The sequence below is a fragment of the Podarcis melisellensis genome, assembly GCF_964234715.1.
Source record: "Podarcis melisellensis genome assembly, chromosome: 5".
Classification (NCBI taxonomy): Eukaryota; Metazoa; Chordata; class Lepidosauria; order Squamata; family Lacertidae; genus Podarcis; species Podarcis melisellensis.
Window position 1 is genome coordinate 58,477,971 of NC_138537.1, and position 22,817 is coordinate 58,500,787.

The 22,817-nt window shown below is 39.6% G+C and overlaps 1 protein-coding gene across 4 annotated transcripts in view; it reads left to right on the forward strand.

Moving 5' to 3' along the window:
• Window positions 1–22,817, forward strand: part of MGMT (O-6-methylguanine-DNA methyltransferase) — a 169,687-nt gene that overhangs the window by 6,532 nt on the left and 140,338 nt on the right. For all 4 annotated transcript variants that reach the window (XM_081912865.1, XM_081912864.1, XM_081912866.1 and 1 more), the window contains exon 2: window positions 10,715–10,762. In XM_081912865.1, the coding sequence (XP_081768991.1) occupies window positions 10,715–10,762 (48 nt within the window). The remainder of the gene's footprint in view (window positions 1–10,714; window positions 10,763–22,817) is intronic.

Here is a 22,817-nt window from a genome sequence, read left to right on the forward strand (position 1 = left end):
GGGCCTCATGCTTCCCAAAGTGAGGCACTAGACTTTGGGAAGGAGGGACGGGGCTCTGGTGGGATCACAAGAGTCCTCCCACTTCCTTCCCAAAGCTGGGAAAGCACTTACTAGGCTTTGGGAAAGAGGAGAGAAGACTCTGGGACCCTGTCAGAGCCCTCAGGTTTCCTTCCCAAATCCCAGAGCCTCGCTTACCTGGCTTTGGGAAGGCAGCACGAGGGCTGAGGGGAGAACAAATGTAGGCTGCACATTGGATACTCTGCTCTAGAGAGTTGTACAACCCTCTCTGTGTTAATTAATACGTATATGGGATGGCCTTTCTGTGTTCCCCAGCAGTTCAGAATCTAGGTATTAGGAGAATAGAATACAGTGGTATCTCAGGTTAAGAACTTAATTCGTTTTGGAGGTCCGTTCTTAACCTGAAACTGTTCTTAACCTGAGGTACCACTTTAGCTAATGGGGCCTTCTGCTGCCTCTGCGCCGCCGCTGCACGATTTCTGTTCTCATCCTGAAGCAAAGTTCTTAATCTGAGGTACTGTTTCTGGGTTAGTGGAGTCTAACCTGAAGCATCTGTAATCTGAAGCATATGTAACCTGAGGTACCACTGTGCAAGTTTGATGTGAGAACAGCTCCTACTGTATTTTGGTGTGTTTGAATAGGAAATAGGCTAAGTAAGTTCTCTGAAACCAAGTTAGTCTTACTTTACTCTTCCAAAACTAAATATATTTATATTAAAGACCCTTCTCAGGTCTGCATTTCATTGAAAACCAAGCTATGTTTATCCCAAATAGTTTTAAAGTGATGGCAATGTAAATTTTGGTACCATTGCCTCTAGGTTACCTTAAGAGGTAATCAGCTGGTGGACAAATTGACATTTGGGGGGTGGCGACTGAAATGTTTTGGGAGCAATGCCAGAATTTTAGTAACTGTTCATCTAGGGAGCTCAAAAACACTTGATTGTTAAATGCCAGTATTGCAGTTTCAAGTGCTTAGGTAACCAGGTATGGAGTGGCATTCTGCTAAGCTTTATTCTGAGGAAACCCATTGCAATGAATGGACCTAGCTTAGTCATGTTCATTAATATCAGTGGGTTTTCGCTGAATAAAGTATAGTTGAACACCACCCACGCTGCCGGTAGTTTTTCCAGCCCTGTAACCCATGTTTATTCATTGTCTTTATCTAGTTAGCCAAAAGCTTTGCAGACTTTGATGGTGTGCTAATAGGTCACAATGATTCCCTCTTTTGAAATAAATACATATTTTAAAGATTTCGGAGCAGCTTATGAATCCAGGTAGGTGTGCTTGCAAGCCAGCGTCAGCAACTTTTATCTGCAGCCTGATCCATGACAAGTTAATTACACCACTTATGCAGCAACTGCACAGATGCTCTATAGGAAGCTATAGTAGTTATACTGTAACTTGTGTTACCCTGGCTACTTTATCTCCTGATAACTCTGTAATTAACTTGTCACCACTGTTTAATGCTTAACGTATGTAGAGAATCAGTTAATGGCATCGCTAAAGTGATAGTAGCCTGAAGGAGAAGCTCATGCCCACTGGGAAGGCTATCAGGGATTGCTTAAACACAAAACACCCGGGCCTGACCTGGAAAGGCATTAAGAAGCTCATTTGTTAGGGCGCTTTGGGTAGAATGTTAAGAGTGTTCCTGATAAACATACAGCTAGTGTTCAACAGCCCTCTTTAAAGTGCAGGTTTTGGAATTGCATTAATTTCCAGTAGCAAAAAAAAAAAGCAGCAATATAATAGGTGTATTTTCAGCCTAAATGAAGTTCGAGAGAGAACGAGGGGTTTTGTTAACATTACTGCATATGTAATCATACAGTTAAGAATGTTACCCTGTCTGAACAATACATAACTACTTCTTACACTACCCTAGAGACCACTAACGTAAAAGATGACACCCTACTGCACATGTTAAAAACTTTAGGTTATACGGTGGTGGCTTCTCTCAATCAGATCAGAGATGAATCATAGTCTCATGGGAACAAAATACTGTTCCTTTCTGCACCATTCTCAAGAATAGTGAGCCTTTCTGGGCACAATGCAGCTCTTTTATAGAGAGTTCCAGTTTCTTGCTGAAAGAAAGTGCTGCCTGTTATTAGTGATAAATTTGCATGTTTTGAAGAAACTTACAGAATGAACAAAAATCCTAGATGTGTGATAGCTTAAATTCTAAACTTTATGTTTATGAACGCATCATGTACTTTTAAAGATTTCCCGTGTTAGAATAATTTCCTGTTTGCAACACTTGTGTAGTCAGCAAAGTATCCAATGCTGTCTGTATTGCCCATTCCCAGAAGTCGAAGGGCGAAACTGAATGCACGTTCTACCAATAGCATAACTCGTAAAAGCAAGCACTTGTTAAATCTATTTGTTTTTATTATAGACATCGATCTGCCAGTCGCAATAATGCATTTATGGACATTTTTCTGCAAGCACAGCGCTGGTGGCAGTTTTTACTGACAAATTGAGTCATATGGACAGTAGTTCAAAATAAGCTTACTTTATTGACAGATTGTGCAGTTCTCTAGTTCACAGAGTCTTCTTAAGATATTTGGATTGGCAAAAAGAGAGAGAATATAGCAGAAATATAAGACAACTGCTCTAATTTTTGAAGGGGGAACCTGTAAAATCGGTGTCATAGGTATTCATGTTTTTCAGCAATTTTAATTATGGGTACTGTAATTTTAGATTATGAAAGTACTATGGTGCCACATGAACAAAGTTAGCTGGTAGACAATGGAGCCCAAAGCATCTTGCATCTCACTTTGTGCAGCCATTTAGGATGAACCTAGGAAGTCTGAAAAGGTCTCTCCAAAGCTGAAAGTATCAGGGGTAACAACTACTGATTGTCTGTCCTACATGAGTTTGCCATTTTGTTCTCTCTTCACTTGGTTTGGAAGGATTCTATTGGTGCTTTGGTAGTTTGTTTCAGTTTTCACCACCCTGAATCATTTGGGGTCATTAATGAACTTGTCCACTTCAGTGGTTATCTCTGACTCCACAAAATATATGTCGTTAATAGTCCCAGTTTCATCCTTACTGGGCGCCACTGCTTGCTTGCTGCCCTCCATTATGAAAACTGTTCATTGCATGTACAAACTTCTTTCAACCAATACTTATTAGTAGATACAGTGGTACTTTGGGTTAAGTACTTAATTCGTTCCGGAGGTCTGTTCTTAAACTGAAACTGTTCTTAACCTGAAGCACCACTTTAGCTAATGGGGCCTCCTGCTGCTGCTGCACCGCCGGAGCATGATTTCTGTTCTCATCCTGAAGCAAAGTTCTTAACCTGAGGCACTATTTCTGGATTAGCGGAGTCTGTAACCTGAAGCGTATGTAACCTGAGGTACCACTGTAGCATACTAATTCTGCCTTGTAAATGATGGTGCTGATGAATCAGTTGCCATTATAATGATATTTAAATTGTGTTACTGTGATTTAGATCAATCGTAAAATGCAAGCAATGAAATAATTATCTTCATTATGGAGACCATTCAGATGCAGGATACTGCTTTGGCATTTATTTACAGTGCTCTTCAGGACTTTGGTGTTCTTGAATGACTTTTCCACTGCTCAGTAAAGTGTCAAAGAAGACCCCCTGAAAAAAACAAGTCCAAGTGATAGTACTGTATATTGAGCACAAAGTTTAGAACAGAGCATTGCTTTTGCAGAGGTCAAATAAGTAGAATAGCTACTTATAAGAGGATGCCATTGGCCAGATCTCTTTTAACCAGTGAAGTGCCGCAAATTCACACTTCACTGAACTTGTTCGTGATAACTATTTATTGAATTGAATTTATACCCTTCCCTTCTGAGCAAACCCAAGGTGGCAAACAAATACATAGCAAAAAGTTTTTTAAAAAACAAAAACAACAAAACCCCATTCGAAAACAGTTGAAACATTCTAAAAGCAATTAAACATTCTGGGAGCATATCTGAGAACTTGGCTTTAGAGAGATGAACAAAATGCCATCTGACAGTACAATTTCTTGACCAACTTTACTATCTTTGAAGGGAATGTTCACAAAGTCATGCACAATGCATGTGAAAATAATGCTGTTGTTGATAGGAATTGTTTATCCTGTGAAGCAAATAATCTTTGGAAAGATGAATACTCAAAGTTGGGTGGGTATCTCACCATAAAGATTATACTGTGCACACTTATGACTAGTCCCGTTGACTTACCTGCTCCTTCCAGGCTATGTGAGAGTGTCTCCTGGGTGTAAATAGCATCCTGAACAGCAAAATAAGTGAAATATTTTGGCTTTATCTGGCACTAAGCTCCTGAAGTATAAAAAGGATGGTTAGAAACAGAGCGAGGTTCTATAGGACCAGCACTTCGTAGATTGCACCCAGTGGGTTTAAGATGGGGCAAGTGCAAATGTATTTATTGTCTTGTGTGGTTTATAGTTACTGCCTAAGCTGTTGCTTTCTGAAATTGGAGCTAGGTGGTAGAAATGCGCTTGAATTGGAGGGGTAAGAAGATTGCTGCTATAATTATTGCAAATAAAAGTCATCTGTTAGTAGATATGCTTTGTTTTATTTGGTGCCATTAATATTTAAAATGTGGATTTGAATTCTTTTCAGTTATCTCCATTTAGTGGTTGTTGATAATTCCATAGTGAGAATCTCTAAGAATATGATTAACCCTCAGGGTCATCTTATAATGTAATTATTAATGATTGATTCTGTTTATCCTTGAAATCAATATAAAAAGGAAAATTGCTTGGCATATATTTGGGCTTGATTTCTTACGTTTGGTAAACATGACCGCTAGTATTGGCTTTATATATTAAAACACGTTTGAGGGATCTAAAAGTGTGCAGCTTAGTTTTTAAATAATTATGGCGATATGTGGTGGTTCTTACATGACATATGTTAATATGGCCAATAGTGTTAACATCTCCTGCCACTAATAGTTAGGGTGGGGATGTATAGTAATTGATCTTCCTGGGAGTGCTGTAATGTAAAAACAATTCAGGCTGTTTGAAGTATATTTTACAAGTGTGCATTGGGCCTTTGGGATGTTACATTGAAAAACCCAATTGTACAGTTACCATGGGAACCCAATTAGAATAGATTGCTTAGGTTTTTTAGTCTTTTCATCTTGACCAAAAAATCTAATGTACTTTAAATGTTTTCATATGGAATTTTATGCATAGTCTGGATTGATGTAATAATAGCTTTTATTTGAATGCTAAAATGAGACTGTATCCACTGTGTATCAGGGTTTCCCTTCACCACCACAGAAAGATAATATTTTGGAATATGCATACATATTTAAACCCTGTGTTAGCTATCGTATGTTTATTTTTAATTGTAGTCAGGTTTAGTGATTTTTAACACTGTTTCAATAATCCTGAAAAACAAGACTGTTCGTCCATGACTCTTCTCCTGTTGGTAGAATTTGTTGACTGCTTTCAGATATTTAAAGGTACTCACAATGAAGAGAAAGGTGCGCTCACCCTATGCACAGGGGACAGGAACGGAAGCAATGGGAATAAATGACTGGGAAGTAGTTTTAAATCAAACATCGGTAAGAACAGTAGTTTAGCAGCAGAATGAGCAGTTTAAGGGAGCTGTGGGATCTCCTTCCTGGAGGTTTTCAGGAAAAGAGCATATAAGTTGGAATACTGATTCCATTGTACAGTATTTTGAAACCTGAAATCCAGAACAGTGGCTATCAGCTGAAAGTAGGACGCAAAAGGTAGAAACATTACATCTACAGATAGCTTCTTTTTACAGCCTACATTTGTAGAAATCTGTGAGGCTGTGTGTTTGTGTAAAAAAAGGCTGTTTTATAAAAACGCTTTCTGAATACTGTAATTCTTTTAGAGAATAGAGGTAGATTCTTATTTCAGCCATATTTACTGCTTTCTCTCATGCTGGGATCTCTCTTAGTGGCAAGCTAAGACACTTCTAATGTCCAGCTGTGAAAGCAGAGCTGTAGCTTGCTTTGGAACAGACTCCCAACATCATTCCTTGATCTACCAAGCAGAGAATGCACTTGGCCTCAATCGGTTTGCCAAATAACAACACAGCTCTTGGAGCTGTGTCTAGCTGTGTGAATTGTTAAAGCATCCATGACATTTCAAGCCAGCTAAATGGCTAAGGAAAAATTATGACTCCTTACTGAGTGCCATCAGTTTTCTCAAACCAAGATTTATTTCTGTTATTTTCAGAACATGCTTGAACATCTATGTGGAGATTGATATAAGACCAAACGTTCAGGAAATTCTAAACCCTGTATGTACAGGCCAGACAAGCAATGCTAGGTTATGCATGGTAAAAATGCCCCTGTTCTGGGTTCCAGCTATGCCGTCTTCTTCCAGGGTATGCCGTTGGATTCCCCGCCCTACTCTCATATTAATTTTTTCTCCCCAACATTCAGCGCTGCTGAGAATGCTTAGTCCCCAGGGGCCTATTTGGGGAGTTCCACTACAAACATTGGAATTCAGATTGGGAGGCATGATGGTTCACTGGTTCAGCTCCTACTTGAAGATATGTTTCCAAAGAGAAGCACTTGGAAACTTGTGTTGTCTGTGGGTTCCCATAGAACCCCCACCTTGTGCTCTTATGCTTTTTACATCTATGTGAAGCTGCTGGAAGGAGTCATCTGGAGCTTCCAGGCCTATACGTGAACGACAAACGAGCTCTGTTTGTTCATATCATCTAAATCCTGTGAGGCTGTCCAGATGCCAGACCTGTGCCAGGAGATGACAATGGATAGACCCCGAAGCTGGATCCTGACAAGTTGCAGGCATTGTTGGAGAATGGTTCTTGTGTTTACAGTTGAGGAGATGGCCTGTTCTAAATGAAGCTGAAGGTGATTCATAATATGAGCATACACCTGGTTTCAACTCTGTTACTAGAGACTGAGGTTTTGAGGAATAGTGGCTGGTGTTCTGGGATAGGACTGTCCTCCCAACACCAACATCGCTGCAGCTTACCTGGACTGGGCAGGGCAGCAGCGATGTCAGGGCTGTGTGGGTGACTGGAGGAAACACTGGATTCACTCCACTGCTACATCCAGATAGCTCTGCTTCTAACGCCTACCCTGTCCCACCCAATCCATGCCCAGGTAATCTGCAGCAATGCCAGTATCAAGAGGGTAGGCAGCCCTTTCCCGCCATACTGGCTGCTACTGAAGAAAAGAAAGTACTTATTTGTACAGCACATAGTTGAACTAAGGAATTCGCTACTGCGAGACGTGCTAATGGCCACCGACTTGGATGCCTTTAAAAGGGCTGTAGACAAATGGCTGTAGGATAAGGCTATCAATTGTGCTCCCTTCAGTAACAGTGTGTCTGTGAATACAATGTGGTTAAAGTGTGGTGGTGCTCATGTCCTGCTTTCAGCCTTCCCATAGGCTTCAGCTTGGCCACTGACAAAGAGATGCTGGTCTAAGCAGGCCTTTGGTCTGATCCAGCAGGTCTCTTCTTATGTTCCTGTAATAATACTGTATTTTATTGGAGATGGAAGGGGTGCAAACTGTATTTTCTCACTTATGACAGTGTGCCAAGTGTGGGGATATCATAGAAGTAAATGTAATACTTAAAGTGCCCAGTAGTCTGGACAGGTTCATCTTTCCTGAGGCATTTGAACTGTTTTATTTATATGGAAAAAACCTACTGCGGTTCAAAAGTATATTTTCCATAAATCATAAGGAATGTTTATTTCTTATCTGCTTGCTTCCCCGTGTTCATCTATAAGCACCTGCTGCCTCCACAGCACATACTTTCCCTGTGGAAAAGTGGGGAAGCAAGTGGATCTTGGTGGAATTCAAAACCATATTTTCCCTTTGATTAGTCAGCAGGAAAGCTGAAAGGGAAAAAACAACAACCTTTCCTTGAGTCCATCTCATCACTTGAGATCTAGCACTTGACCCCTGCTATTCCCACTTCTTCTCAACCTGCCTTTAAGTGCTGTGATGGAGTGCAGGGAATTTCACATTTGTCTGCTAAGAGAAGCCTGAATCTCTTCCTATGGGGGTGAGGTCATTAGGAGTTATTGGCTAAATAAAAGTTTAAGGCCTTTGTTCAAGTCACAAAACAAAATGCAAAGTGTTTATTAAACTGCAATATAAGCCGTTTCTGGCTTTGGGTCAGATTCATATTTAAGGGTAAGTGGGCTGCAGGTGGTCACCATGCTACCTGAAAGGTATCCAGAAAAGAACTACACTATCTGTTTAAGCCATGCTGAACCAGGTATGCCTGTCACTCACCTCATTGCTACCCTGGTATCTGAGCCAGACTGGTTGTATCACCCAGCAGTTTGGCTTTCCAGTGAGTGGATTCTCACCCGGTGTGCTACCATACCCTATGAGTTGTAACCAATAACGTTGTGGATTTAATAGCGTTACTTCATCCTACATATAGTTCTTGCTCCTGGAAACGATCTTTGTTCCATGCTGTCGGAACAACCCCTTCTCTTTTGGCAGTGTGCTGTGAAGGCAAGAATAAAAAGGGATGATCATGTACTCAAGAAAAGAAACTGCCTATCAGTTTCTTATTTTGTTAGACTCAATAATTGTACCTCTTAATGTGGGGGTGAAAAGGCATTTTGGCGCCACCCAGATACAGTGGTACTTCGGGTTACATACGCTTCAGGTTACATACGCTTCAGGTTACAGACTCCGCTAACCCAGAAATATTACCTCGGGTTAAGAACTTTGCTTCAGGATGAGAACAGAAATCGTGCTCCGGCAGCGCTGCAGCAGCAGGAGGTCCCATTAGCTAAAGTGGTGCTTCAGGTTAAGAACAGTTTCAGGTTAAGAACAGACCTCCAGAACGAATTCAGTACTTAACCCGAGGTACCACTGTAGTTAGATTTCAACATTCTGACCTGTTGTTGACAAAGATAGATGGTGTGCCCGTCGGGCCTGGACTTCTAACTTAAGCTATTACATTAAAATACAGTTAATTATAACGGTCAGGTGTAATGCAAACATTCAAATGTTTTTGGAAGTACATGAAATAATATTGAAAAATATCTAGAGCTGTAGTTGAATATGATTAGCAGTTTTTGGCTATGTAAATTGAAATACCTTGGAATAAAAGGAAAGGAATATAGCTAATTCAGTCTAGAAAATAATTTTTGTTTTTACAAAATGTGCCTAATTGAACAATATCAGGCAAAAGGCTCAATCAGTTTTGAAAGTGGTTTCTCTCCCTCCACCCCTACTGCATCTTTGAAATCTAGGTCTTGGCAGGTTGTACTACCTGTACTAAAGTGGGTTAGCATGATTGAAAGGGGATGTAATTTCTATTCAGGCTGCTCAAAGCTCTTTATTTTTAACACACATTTAACCAAAACACTTGGGAGAAGTCCACTTCTTGTTAAGGATTCAACATCCCCACCCCTCTAATTAAGATCTGAGAATACTCCCGGTACATGTATCTGACTTAGCAAAGGAAGACTTCCAGCAAACAAAATGAAGCTAAGCTTTGCAATCTTAATATTTGGGCAACCTCATATGAATGTGCTTTTGCATTTTATATTGATAAAATTGCAAGCTGGAAGTGCACAACCCACCACCATATAAGGGGTTGTTTTTTATGCACACGTTAGTGTCTTTAGACAAGTCCTTAGGCACATGTGTTCATGTTGACACATTTTGGCTTTCATCGGCTTTGCTATGTTCACTTTTAAGGCCATGGTCCTGGGCCCACTTACTCTGAAATAAGTTCTACTTAAATAAATGGGACAAATCCTGTGTGGTAACTTACTGCAGTGTGTATATAAACACTTGGTTAAGCTGGTCACCGGTCTCCTGCTGCAAGGTGTTAAAGAAAACCTTACTGCTCTTCCACTCCTGAGCTGAAATCTGGGACAGCAGAGGAGAGGTGAAATATTGTCCTTCAACGGAGGCCGGGCAATTCAGATGACCACCTAAGTTGTTATGTGCACAGTATGGTAAGTTAACCATTTGTAAATGATTGCCTGTATTATCCCTTCATGGAAAGTAAACATCGCTAAAGTTGGGTTATAAGAACAACATTACTCTAAACCACTATAAAGTAGAAGAGTGAATTAAAAATATATATGTACTATGAACTTGACTCTAAATCTCCTTATTTGCAAATCATTTCAAATAGTTCTGGTGAAACTTGCTTCCTTGTAAATGTTTTTATGTCTTCATTTGCTTGCAGCTGAAAGCAGTCTTGCAAACTAAATCGTTAATAGCCATAGTAATTCATAGGAATATTTCATGCTTGTTTTTCTTCACATATGCAAAATATCTCAGAATGCCCTTTGTGCGCATCTTGTTTAATCTAAGGAAGGAAACAATATGTATATGGAAAAAACATGGAGTGTTTAGTAGCTACAGTACAGTATATTTTAAGCATTATTTTTACAGGCTTTCGGATGTGTCTTAAGCTTTGCTGTTATCCTGTAGATCCCTATTTTACAGGACAAGTGATGAGAGAAGTCTCATAATCTCATTCTGTTGATTATGACTCATTGCAGATGATAGATGACCTACTGAACTGCAAAATTCCTGTTTGCTTGCAAGGAAAGAAATTTCCCACCCACTGTTTGGTACTGCATCCTCTAAAAGTCTGAGTCCTCTCTCTCTTTCTCTGTGATCTCGTATCTAAGAGGAGAAATAAGAGGGGGCATGGTATCTCTTTTAGTTGCCTATGAAATGTATATTTTTCTTAATGCATTTCAATTTTCCTTTCTCTTAGGCCGAGCTGCTTCATATACTTAACATGGCATCAAAACTTCATCAAAAAGTAAGTTGCTATGGGCAGAAAATAGTGCATTTGGGTCCACACACAAAGTAATAATGTTGGAGAAGAATTCGCATAACGTAGTTGGCATCTTTCCCTAGTGTCCAGCAGTCAGTGTTAAGAATCCGGTTGACAAGATTGATGCTGCATTGTAAATCTCAGTAGCTCTGTCATGGTTGGTAACAGGCAGCAGTGGACCTTTCCGCATCACATATCTATCTTCCACAGAGCATAACCTAATTGAAGATTGCTGTATTTTTAGGGTTAACTGAGCTGTTTTCTGCTCTTCTGTGGCTAGATGAATCTTTATTTTTCTTTTAAAAACAAAAACACCACCTAACAACAAACCCTTAAACTTCAGATTCAGATTCATATTGTGAATCAAGGCATTTAACGTAAAACCAGTTATTTCTTCAATAAATCTAAACTCCGTAGAAAATTGTATTGTATAAAACATCAAGCCAAAATTGTCTAGCTGATATCTCGTCTGAGATGCAGCATCCTCTGTATAGATCGTACTTAAACTTGTACATCTAAGGTGCTTTTATGGTAACCTTCCTTTTGTTTTTGGTAGGTGTGCTCTTTCACTGTTTCTATACATGCGAACTATGCAGTACTCAGGTACAGTAGATACAGTCCGATTTTGGCACTGTATTTACTGGGGTAGTTTTTACCAGCTTGAGGAAAACATGGGGCTGGCTTACACCTACACACACACACACACATGCCCTTCCAATCACCTCCAGGGAAAACTGGATCACCTTTAGTTACAGGCAGTCCCCTTTTGTGTGTTGGGGGGGGGGAGTGCACTCCAGATCATAGCGCATGATGGCAGAGTGTTCATAAGCCTGCCCCATTATGCCCACCCGCCCCTTTTTCTGACCACTTCTGGGTTGGCGTGATGTGTGCATGTGCAGTCACGTGTCAACTGGCCATGCGTAAATTGGTTGTTTCCTGTATTAAATTAATTTATTTTCCTCCTAGTTACCCCCTTTCCTTGTTTGCTTGATTACACATTTATCTTTTGACGCTATGATTTGTAATGGTCAACTTTAAATGCTTACATAGGTTGTGGATTTCCCATTATATTATTTCCTCCTCCCCATAGAAGCTATAAAATTTTCCTCTTTTCACTGAGGAAAGAATGGGGGCCTGAGGAAGTGAAATGCCGTACTTGAGGCTAAACTGTGGCAACTGCACTTGAAACTGGGTAATTGTGCAAAGCATACAATAAGGCTCCCTTAAAATACAACCTGTTCTACATAGATACACATACACTTGTGTCTGTGATAATGATGCACATTTCACTCCTTTGCTGAAGAAGTTAACAAGCAAGAAGTGAGATAGAGTGCTGGTTGACATCCAAATGGCCATTCTGTTAGGAGTGCTTACATAGAGCAGGGGTTGGCAAACTCTTTGCACCACTGGGCACATTTCAAATTTTGTAAATGCACCACTAGTCCTATTGGGAAAATATGTGTGTGTTTTTCATTGTGTTTTCTATTTTCTCCTTGAAAGTTGAGACCAGTTGAGCAGAGAGACCAAGGAATCCTTCAGTCAGTCTTCAGTTCTTGCCCCCACACTTGGTGCTTTCACTAGGTATTTTGTTTTAATGGTGGTAGGTCTATTGTGTTGCTCTCAATGCTTGGATACTATTTCTCTTTTAAGCCATGTGTACTGTATATAGAGGGATGCGGGTGGCACTGTGGGTTAAACCACAGAGCCTAGGACTTGCTGATCAGTAGGTCGGCGGTTCGAATCCCTGCAACGGGGTGAGCTCCCATTGCTTGGTCCCTGCTCCTGCCAACCTAGCATTTTGAATGCACATTAAATAGGTATCGCTACGGCGGGAAGGTAAACGGCATTTTCGTGTGCTGTTCTGGTTCGCCAGAAGCGTCTTAGTCGTGCTGGCCACATGACCCGGAAACTACGCCGGCTCCCTTGGCCAATAAAGCAAGATGAGCACCGCAACCCCAGAGTCGGCCACGACTGGACCTAATGGTCAGGGGTCCCTTTACCTTTACCTTTTACTGTATATAGGGCATTGACAAAAATGGTGGTGTTTGCTCCTCTTCAGGTGCCTCTGTCCTTATTCTAATTCTGCTAGGAATGGATAACTTCTAATACCATGAATGCCATGTAAACATGGAACATGTTTTTCCTGCTTTTTGTGAAATTTGAACAAGCTCTGATGGTGTGTGGTTATGCCTTATATTTCTTTCAGTGTATGATCTGACAAGTATTTTGAATAGAATTTAGTTGGGGTGCTGGCTATTGTAGGACTATTCGTTTGAAGATGAAATATGGAAATAGGACTTATTTGTTTACAAGCAAATTCTAGTGGTTCCTTTATAGTTTAGTTTAAAGAGGAGCGTTGTTAATAGTGTTACCCATATTGCTTGGATTCTGTTTTACTGTTGTTCTTTCGTTCTAACTCTTCAGGTGTAGCTATTTTAGTATTATGGAGGATGATGGATGATGCAGGAAAGTTTCTTTTGAAGCACTTCTGATATTGTGCAATGCACTTGGGGGTCAGCTACACTTGACTGATGCATGATTTATCTGATGTCCCTGCCACTTTCTGAGATAAAGCTGCTATTTTATCAAAAATGCCAGCAACTGTGACTTAAAATTTATATGCCTTCTTTTTCAAATAATTGCTCTGATTACTTTCCGGCGTAGCAATAAAATGATAGAGGTAATTGCACACAAATGTGAGATAGCACTGAAATACAATAAAATTAACCTGAATTAGCTTGACTTGTCGATGAAGTATTTATGAAATGTATTTTTGAAATAAGAGAGACCAATATTATAGCTGGAAGGTGAGTTATTGCCTTAATGTAATACAGTTTGAAATTTAAAAAAGAGACTGTTACAGTTGTGGGTGATTGTGCTTTTGAAATTAAGTTGAAGTGATTCTTATAATTGGCAGCAATAATGCATTGCGAAGGTAATATCTTTTATTGTGTTATGCCTAGTTGCATTATCTCTTAGTTTGTTCTGACTTGAGCTTCTCGGAGAATATAAGAAACAGCCCTTTGAATTTTTGTGGATTTTGATAACAGAGCATCCTGTGAAATACTATGCAATTTTGATTATAAATCTTGCCACTCTGTTTCATGTATGAAAAACATTTTATTGGCTTAGGTTAAACCTGGAGAAAAATCCACAATTTTATTTTTATTAGGTTTTTGTAGCTTTAGGATGCACAGATGTAAGAGTGTGCCTAACACACGGCCAAGGCAATCCTACCCTTAAATTATGCTGGGACTGGAGATGTATCACTGAAGAACAATCTCCAAGCACACACACTTCGGGCAAAAGTTCAACACCACCTAGGGAAAGAAAGACTCTTTTGCCAAATAACCAGTGAGGTTGGCCAAAGATGCATTCTGCCACCAGCAGCCTCCAGTGGTTCCATACATAGGGCACAGGTTTGCAGGAACAGGAAATGGGAATTTGAGTCCCACTAGCATCAAGGAGTGAATATGCCCCACTCAGCTTCTACATGTCTGCTTAAAAAAAGGGCATGAGACTCAAACCCACATTGCAAGCTCCACAGAGCATTTCCCTAACCAACTAACCACAGTCCTTGACACATTAACAGGCATCCTAGTTGCCAGGAGCACTAGTTGGGTGGAATAGCTTATGTTTCACATACTTGATTTCACAGATGTGAATCTAGGATATAAGCCCACATTAGGACAGGTAAAGAGCCACACCCAGGCACAGCTGAGGCAGTCGGGACGAGTGTTCCATGGACCAATCTGATCTTTTGGCCCACATCTTCCCTGTTTTTCTCTGATAAAGCAATCTTTCCGGGTGGCACCTCTATAGGACTCACTGCCCTTCGGCATCCACATGCCTCCCTCTTCCCATCCTCCACACTGCCTCATGCACTCTGATGGCAGCACCTATCCTATTTACAGACTTGTATAGTGCATTTGATTGAGCTGAGAGAGGAGGGGTAACTTCCCTGAGCCCATAAATCTCTTTCCCTGACAGCTGGTCCCAGAGTCCCATCCTAAGGCCACTTCAAGCCCAATCCCTATAGACTGGGGAAAAGGGATTTTATCTACGGCTACATTGCAATAAAGGTATATATGGCATAGTGAAACCCATCATTTGATAGCACCAGAAATCTTGAAAGGGAATGAATGACACATGAGTGGAGGGGGTCACTTGGGCACCCCAGCAGAACTACTATTCCTTGGACTATGGTTCTATAGACACCAGTGGAAAAAATATTGTGAAAACACTCTTCACATACCTCTCCATCCAGGCAAGCAACAGGCAGTGTCACAGTTTTCGTCAACACACATGCCATGGATTTGTAATATAAACACAATACAGGCAGTGACAATTTTGCATGGGGGTTCTGTTCCTGGTCCTCACACATGGCAGAGAGTGCATGAGCCCAATGTACTCCGTTCTGCCCCGATTCCTCCCTCTTCCGGGGACCCGTATGTTGGTGGTCGCGTGTCAATTGGATATGTCTAAAAGGATTGCTGTCTGTATTGTATCTGCATGTCAAGAGTTAGGGCAATGTTTGGGAAAGTTGCACGTATTTATTTATTTATTTATTTGTGTGTGTGTGTGTGTGTGTGTGTTTTAAAGTTGAATATATGCATTATTTTGTTTGTAGTCGATCAGAGGTGCCATTCTTTCTCTTAGTGAATTAGTGATTAGGAAAAAACACAGAAAAAGCCTGGTCTCTCTCTAACCGCGTTTACTGAATATATTGTTTTTCTATATTTAGTGAACTGATGTCATAAAAATGAAGCGATACTATTATGTCCCTACATCTGAAATATTGTTAGCTGTGGTGTCTTTTTTTCTTTTTTTTTACCTTGGCAATATATTTTCTTTAACACAGTCGTGTTTTATTTCAATTAATCATGCGTTCTGCCCTCAAGTGGCAAGTCTGTAGTGAGCATTGAACCATGGAATATGGCTGTCATGCTGGAGTCTACCAACAAGCATTTTTTCCTTAAGAGGGGGAATTATTATTGCTTCCATTTTATTTTGACTTGGAGCATGTGTCTGCCTCTGACGTTTAAGTGACAAATTTGACAGCTGAGGCACTTTTCTGAAGTTGGCTGTCTTTGCAGCTGCAGTGGCCTTGCATGGGATAAAGAGAGGTCGTCTTGGTATGTAAGAGAGGCATTACTATTGAAGTTTTCAGGAGTAATGCCACCCACAGCAAAAGCAACCATGTCACCATTGAAAAACAACTGTGCTTCTCTGAAAAGGCATGGGATGATAACTGCCTGCCTCTTTCTTGTTGACTTTTTTTAAGCCTGGAAAAATCACATTCATCCCTACCGCATGTCACTTTAGGAGCTGGCTCTGTCCCATACCATCGCTATTCTCCCCTTCCTTCAAATATCATGAAATTGCACAGCACTACGGCTTGGACCCAAAGTGTCCCTTGTGTGAATGAAAAGCGTGGCCACTAGCACAAGGTTTAGTTTAGTTTTTGGCAACTGCTGATTTCCATGGAATTCTGCAATGCACTCTTTTATAGACGCCCTTCAGATCTCAGCAGTCACTTTCCCAGGATGTGAAGAGCTCCAGGGGGAACATAGAAAGCTGACCTCTACTTAGTTGAAATGTTCGTTTATCTAGCTCTGTATTGTCTACATGGACTGGAAGTTGCTCTCCAGAGTTTTGGATAAGGTTCTTTCTTAGCCCTACATGGAGATGCTGGAGATACAACTTGAGGCCTTCTACATGAATCATTGTATTTTAATATTCTGCTGGAAGCCACCCAGAGTGGCTGGCGGCACCCAGCCAGATGGGTGGGGTATAAATAATAAATTACTAAATTATTATTACATGCAAATAGTCCTTCTCCTGTACTGTGAATGGATGTGGGAAACCCCCTTGGCCAGGTGAAATTCTCTGTTTGTTTCTTGGGATCCAAGCCCATATATTTACGAGACCTGTTTGTCTCTCCCTTACATCTGGTAGCTTCCTGGCTGCTTCCTATGCTAGACTTTGTAAAACAGCAAAAAGGAATCCTTTTAAAAAAAAGGTTTATTACAAAATATTAAAACAGATAAAACAACCAAAACATTCACATTGATGCTAAAAAAATGTAATTGAATCGTGCAGCCTTATTACATGTTTTGGAAATAATATATCTATAAATGCCAAACCGATAGGATCAATTACAACAGCAACTTGCAGTGTTAACAGCAACCTTCTTTAAACCTTCGAGAGAGTTAGTGACCTGAAACTTGATTAAAATTTGATTATTATTGGTTCATTTTTAAAAACTTGGCATTACACAACTTGCTTAGGTTGGGACCTCAAGTACTGCAACTGTATTGTTAGCATATTAGGGCTTTGTATGCCAGATGGGTGTTGATTTCACCCAAACAGTGAAAGAGGACTTTATTTAAACAAGGGTTCACGATCTGCATGAGTACATTCTTAACTTCACATTGCTCAGAGCCATCTGACCTGACCAAAGGCAGGTCGCAATACCACCACCGTACAAATTAAATATACTGTAGCTGCTAACAAATTTTAGAATGTTAATTGCCCTTAAATATATATTAATAATAATATATAGGTTTTTCTAGCATATCTTTACCCAGATCAGCTTCTTGGCTCAGTACAAGATGGGGCTATGGAAGAGTAAATTAATATGGGATGCAATAGAGTAGATAATAGTTGAATTGTTCATAATTTTATCATTGGTATGAAAAGGGGGATGATCAATGGGTGGGGATATTAAGTTGCATAGCTTGGATCCAGAGTTCCTGTGAGTTTGCTGCAGGACACCCAGGACTTGTTGAAAATCTGCTCCACAGAGTTTCAGGAGCCTCCAGAACGGCATGGCATGGGACGTGGGAAGCAGTAGGGATAAGAAGGAATTGATATTCATTGCTTTTCACTCTTCCTTCAATGGGAGCCTCTGCTGGATTGCAGTCCATTTCCTGGGCAGAAGGAGCCCTGTGTTTATTCTGTTCAATTTAAACAAATAGAAATAAACAACAAAATTTTGTATTCCCCTCAACTAGTTTCTAGTTTTGATTTTATTTTTTCTACCTTTCTTATTCAAATATTCTGACTAATAGTATTGACAGAAATGTCTTACAAGTCATACTGAATGTTTCAGGACTTGGTTTCTTGGACTTTGGAAGAGTTTGGTAAAAATAGGACTGGAAGCGCTGCATTCATGGAAGAAGCATATTCATGTAATGGCATTAGAAATGTTGTACATCAGCTGCTCATGTTACTTTCAACTCTGTCTATTGCCAAGATGAACTATTGTAATCCATTATTCTTTCGCTTTGGGCACTAATAAAGGCATCATTCTGTTATATTTCCTCTTGTGTATATATAAAGGTATGGAGATGTCTTTCTTTCTGTGTAAGTATGAGTTGGTGTCTTTGGGGAACTGACATCATTCCAATCACATGTTTTGTCTTCTCTTATGGACTCCCACAAGAAATCTATATTCAGGTATTGCTCCTTAACAGCTGGGAAGGGATCACTAATCTCTCTCTCTCTTTCTCTCATATAACCAAGTATATAGGGATTTAATCTCTTGAGCTGAGTCAACAGATAAAGATTATATTCAGGATATTTCAACTTTAATTAGTTTCTTCTCTTCTTGATATCCCTTAAAATCCATGATGGGATTTCAGTAGGTTGGGCATTGTCTGCTGTGTTGGTTCTCTGGATACTCTCTATCTATGCTACTGAAAGATTTCCTTGATTCTTTGTGGAATCAGAGAAACAGAGTCATAGGTCTAGGTCATTTTGTGAGCTGCAAACCCCCAAGTGAATATCAAGTTAAATGTTTTAATGTCAGGTGTTTTCCAGGATCTGTTGTTTGTATATGAGTAGGTTGTAAGGCTGGTAGTTTAATACTTACTGCTGGCAGCATGCAAGGTATCATGCAGAACAGAGACGTGACATGGCCCTGGGGCTTAAAGTCCAAGTTGTACATGAGGGACAGGATCTGGGTAGAATAAATTGGCAGCATTTAGCAACGAAAGGATGAAAACCTGGTAGAGCAGGAAAGGCTTTATCAGAATGGGCTTTGAAGAAGAATGGGAAACTAGGAAAGAACTTGGGATGATGCTGAAGTGTTAGATAACCCATTAGTTCTCTTCTGTATAAAGTCGAATGGATCCTATTTGCTCCTGCAGGGAAAAATAACAGTGCTACACATAATAGATTCAGGTAGGTAGCCGTGTTGGTTTGATGCAGTTGAAATAAATAAAATAAATAAAAATTGTCCAGTAGCACCTTAGAGACCAACTAAGTTCGTTCTGGGTTGGTCTCTATAAGCTTTCGAAAGCTTATACCCAGAACAAACATAGATGATCTCTAAGGTGCTACTGGACAATTTTTTAAATTTATTTCGAGTGCTACACATAAACATTGTTGTGTTGAACACAAATCTGCCCCCATGCCTGAAACTGGTTGGATTAGCCTCCACTGAAATGAAGACCTAGCTGCTCATTGTATAATTTGTAAAATATGTTTTCCCATTAGCGGTAAATAAACAACCATCCAGAATTGCTAGACTTTTTCATTTTAAAGAAAATGAATATATATATTTTTGGAATGATGATCAAGGTTTGTGAATTTAATCTCAACTTACACAAAAGGCAGCTATCACTGTTAACTAATATACTACATTGCTATTGAGTAATGTATTGATGTTAGAAGGAAACTGTTTGATGACCAGAGGCAGTGTGTTTCTGAATAACATTTGCTGGAAACCTTAGGAGGGGAGAGGGCTGCTGTGCTCAGGTAGTGCTTGCAGGTTTCTCATAGGCATCTGGTAGGCTACTGTGAAAACAGGATGCTGGACTATGTGAGCGATTGGCCCAAAACTGGCAAGCTCGTCTTACATTTTTATATTCTTAAAACTAATAGTTAGCGAAGGAGAAAAAAGTTGAGAGTATAAATATTATTTTGACTTTCAAAGAGCTGAAGGTGAAACCAAAATGTACCCTGTTTAGTTCACGTTTGGGATCATTCACTTTGCCCTCACAAAAAAGTTCCCCTTCCAGGTAGATGACTCACAAACTCAATTAGTCTAGACTTTGTGCTTTCATTATGATATAATTAATAGTTGGTGCTAAAAGATCTATAGAAGAGGTAACTGGGTAAAGTCATTAGCATAATCTATTTCTTCTGTTTTAATCAGATGTTTTAAAAGTTATTTTGCTCATTAGCAGGTTAGATTGCTTGTATTTTAAAAATAGCTAATTATCAAAGACTTCTTCATCCTGTGATAGTAACTTTTTCTTCGTTTTCAAAAGGCCTTTTGAATTTAAGTATTGGAGCACCTTTCTGTTTCTTTTCAAAAATAAATGTTTGAGGAAGATCATACTAATTTAGACACACAAATCTTGATAGAAAAGCTGGTACACTTGAGGCTAGCTTTAATATATTAAGCCTCTATTTCATTGCTCATGCATGCTTCTTTTTTCTTCTTTTTTTAAACTAGCACTAAAGCAGACATACAGATATGTATTCTTTGCAACTTAGGTATGACCAAGACTTTGTGGATCCTACATATTCCCCATCCTCTCAAAATAAATTCAGCACCAAGGAGAAAAACTGGATTCTGCACCTTGTGTAAAATTAACCAAACTCTGCATTATTTTTTCATTTTCCATTTTTAAACCATTTTTATAATTTATTATGCATACATCATGGGGCAATGAGCTTCATAGCTGCTGAATATGATTCCTGTCCAACTGATACCTTATTTGGTATCACTTCTGACATGTCACCAGGCATGTGCCAGATGTGCCGAAATACTACCTCGTGCAGCAGTGTGATGTCAGGTGATTGACTTATGGATGATTCTGCCCCCCAATCAAACTTTGCTTGCGAATATGTGGGGGGATAGTGACCTGGCCCACCATCCAGATCTAGTTGCCACTTCTGTTTTGGGGGGAAGGTCGGAAAGATGATTTGCTACATTCAAAGCTTTGTGATTATGGAAGTGGGAGAAAGACAATACTTGATTCAGTTACAGTATAATTATAGAAACAAAATTGCATATAAGTTTTGCATACACCCGAAAAGGCATTATTTTGTTGCACATTTCTTTTTCAGGCATTTACTGAAATAAGAATTACTACATTGAAATGGAATACAAAACTAAAATAAGAAAGTGTGGAAATACTAACACTTGTTGAGAATATTTTAAGCATTACAGTTTAAGTTGGGTTTTTGGTCATGATTACAATGAAGAATCAATTCCCTGGAGTCTTATTGATTCACAATGTTTTGTTCCTTTTAAGAAAAAAAAAATCACAATCTTTTTTGGCAACTAGTTAATATTTCGAGTCAGGGAAAAACTTTAGCGACCGCTGAGAATTATCGTTCATAGCTTTGTTCTGTGATGGAAATAAGCGTGCTGAGAGATTTTGTCTCTGTTGTATAGTTTTCTTTTTAACTAAAGTGTGTGGCATGTATGTGAATGAAACCTCCGTCACAACCTGACGGAGGGATTGCAGCATCACTACTGTCAAAAGTGATGTTGCCCTTGAGCAATACTGGCACATCTGGATATATTTTGTCCAGAAATTCAGCTTTAGCTGAATTCAAGGCAACACATAGACTGTTTGTTCTAGGAGACTGGGGCCTGATTTCAGATGTTAACCAAAACACACACTGCAACCCTTATGCAATGTGTGCACTGCCTTGTTGATTCCAGTGGAAAGAGCAGCTCTATGTTCTTTCTGCTAAATCAGTCACAAAGAAATGAGTCTCTGATATATGGTAGACCCAAGCTGTTAAAGGCATGGTTTTTTTTCTCCCTTCCCACCTCCAACTTAGGTTGTGTACACATTGGCATTTTCTCTGACTTCGGCGTGCTTTCCATCACTGGTGCTCGAAGCTGAGTACACATAACGTCAACCACGGTCCATATCAATCCTATGGTTTCTTGAGAAATACTCCTGTTTGATGTGCTTTACCTCAAACCACGTTTCATCCAATTTGAAATAATTTTAATAATAATTTATACTCCACCCATCTTGAAAATGCAAGCCGCAGTTAAGCTGAAGTGTGTACATTTCAAGCAGCTGTTGCACATGCAGAGGCCACACAGTTTCATTGAACTGGAGTTTAGGGGTGTTGCAGCCACAATGAAACTAATCAGGTAATGCGCATCAAGTGAAGACATCCTCGCCCCACCCTGCTCTGGTGTGTACAGCAACTGCAGTCTCAAAGCCATGAGTTCGAGCCCCACGTTGCGCAAAATATCCCGTACATTGCAGGGGGTTGGAGTGGCTGGATCTTGTGGACCCTTCCAGCTCTGCAATTCTGATTCTAAGATTCCAAACCACAGTCAAGGGCAATCCTCCATGTACAAGGTAGTTTAGTAGCTCAGTTTTAAATTATATATGCATGAGAATCAGTTGCTAGATCTCACTCTGAAAGAGAGGGTAGCTGCCTTCTCAGATGATTCTCTAATTCTATGAAATTCATACCGAAAGTCTTGCTGTACAGCAGAGAACACTTGAAGCTGCAGGCCTAGATGATTCAGAGTAATTGAACTCTTCCGATGGTTAATTAAGAAAATTTACTTCATCACAAGAAAAATAGCTTGTGAATGTTCTAAGGTGGGATGTGGGTTTCAGAACAGGTGAATACAAGATACATTTTCAAGGTTCAGGTGGCAAAAGCAACAGTTTGTGATACAGTCATCACATTTTTAAAATGTTGTCAAATTCACCTTAGGTTTCCTTTTTTATTGATACTTATTCAAAAATATACGAAAATACATACCCATTACAAAGTATCTTATTTATAATATACTGAGAGTTTTTTTTTAAAAAAACTACTTAGTCCAAAAGAGAAAGTCAGAAGGAAGAAAAGACAATGAAAGGAGAAAAGGAGAAACTGAAACTGAAAGAAAAAAAGCAAGAGAAAGGGAAAAGAAATTAAAAAACTAAAGAAGAAGAAAATAAAAGGACTTCCAGATCCCTGCCCTGCAAGTACATATTATATTCATTCCTTAAGATTCAACGATTCTGTGTTCTATAAACCAGTATTTTTTCAGTCT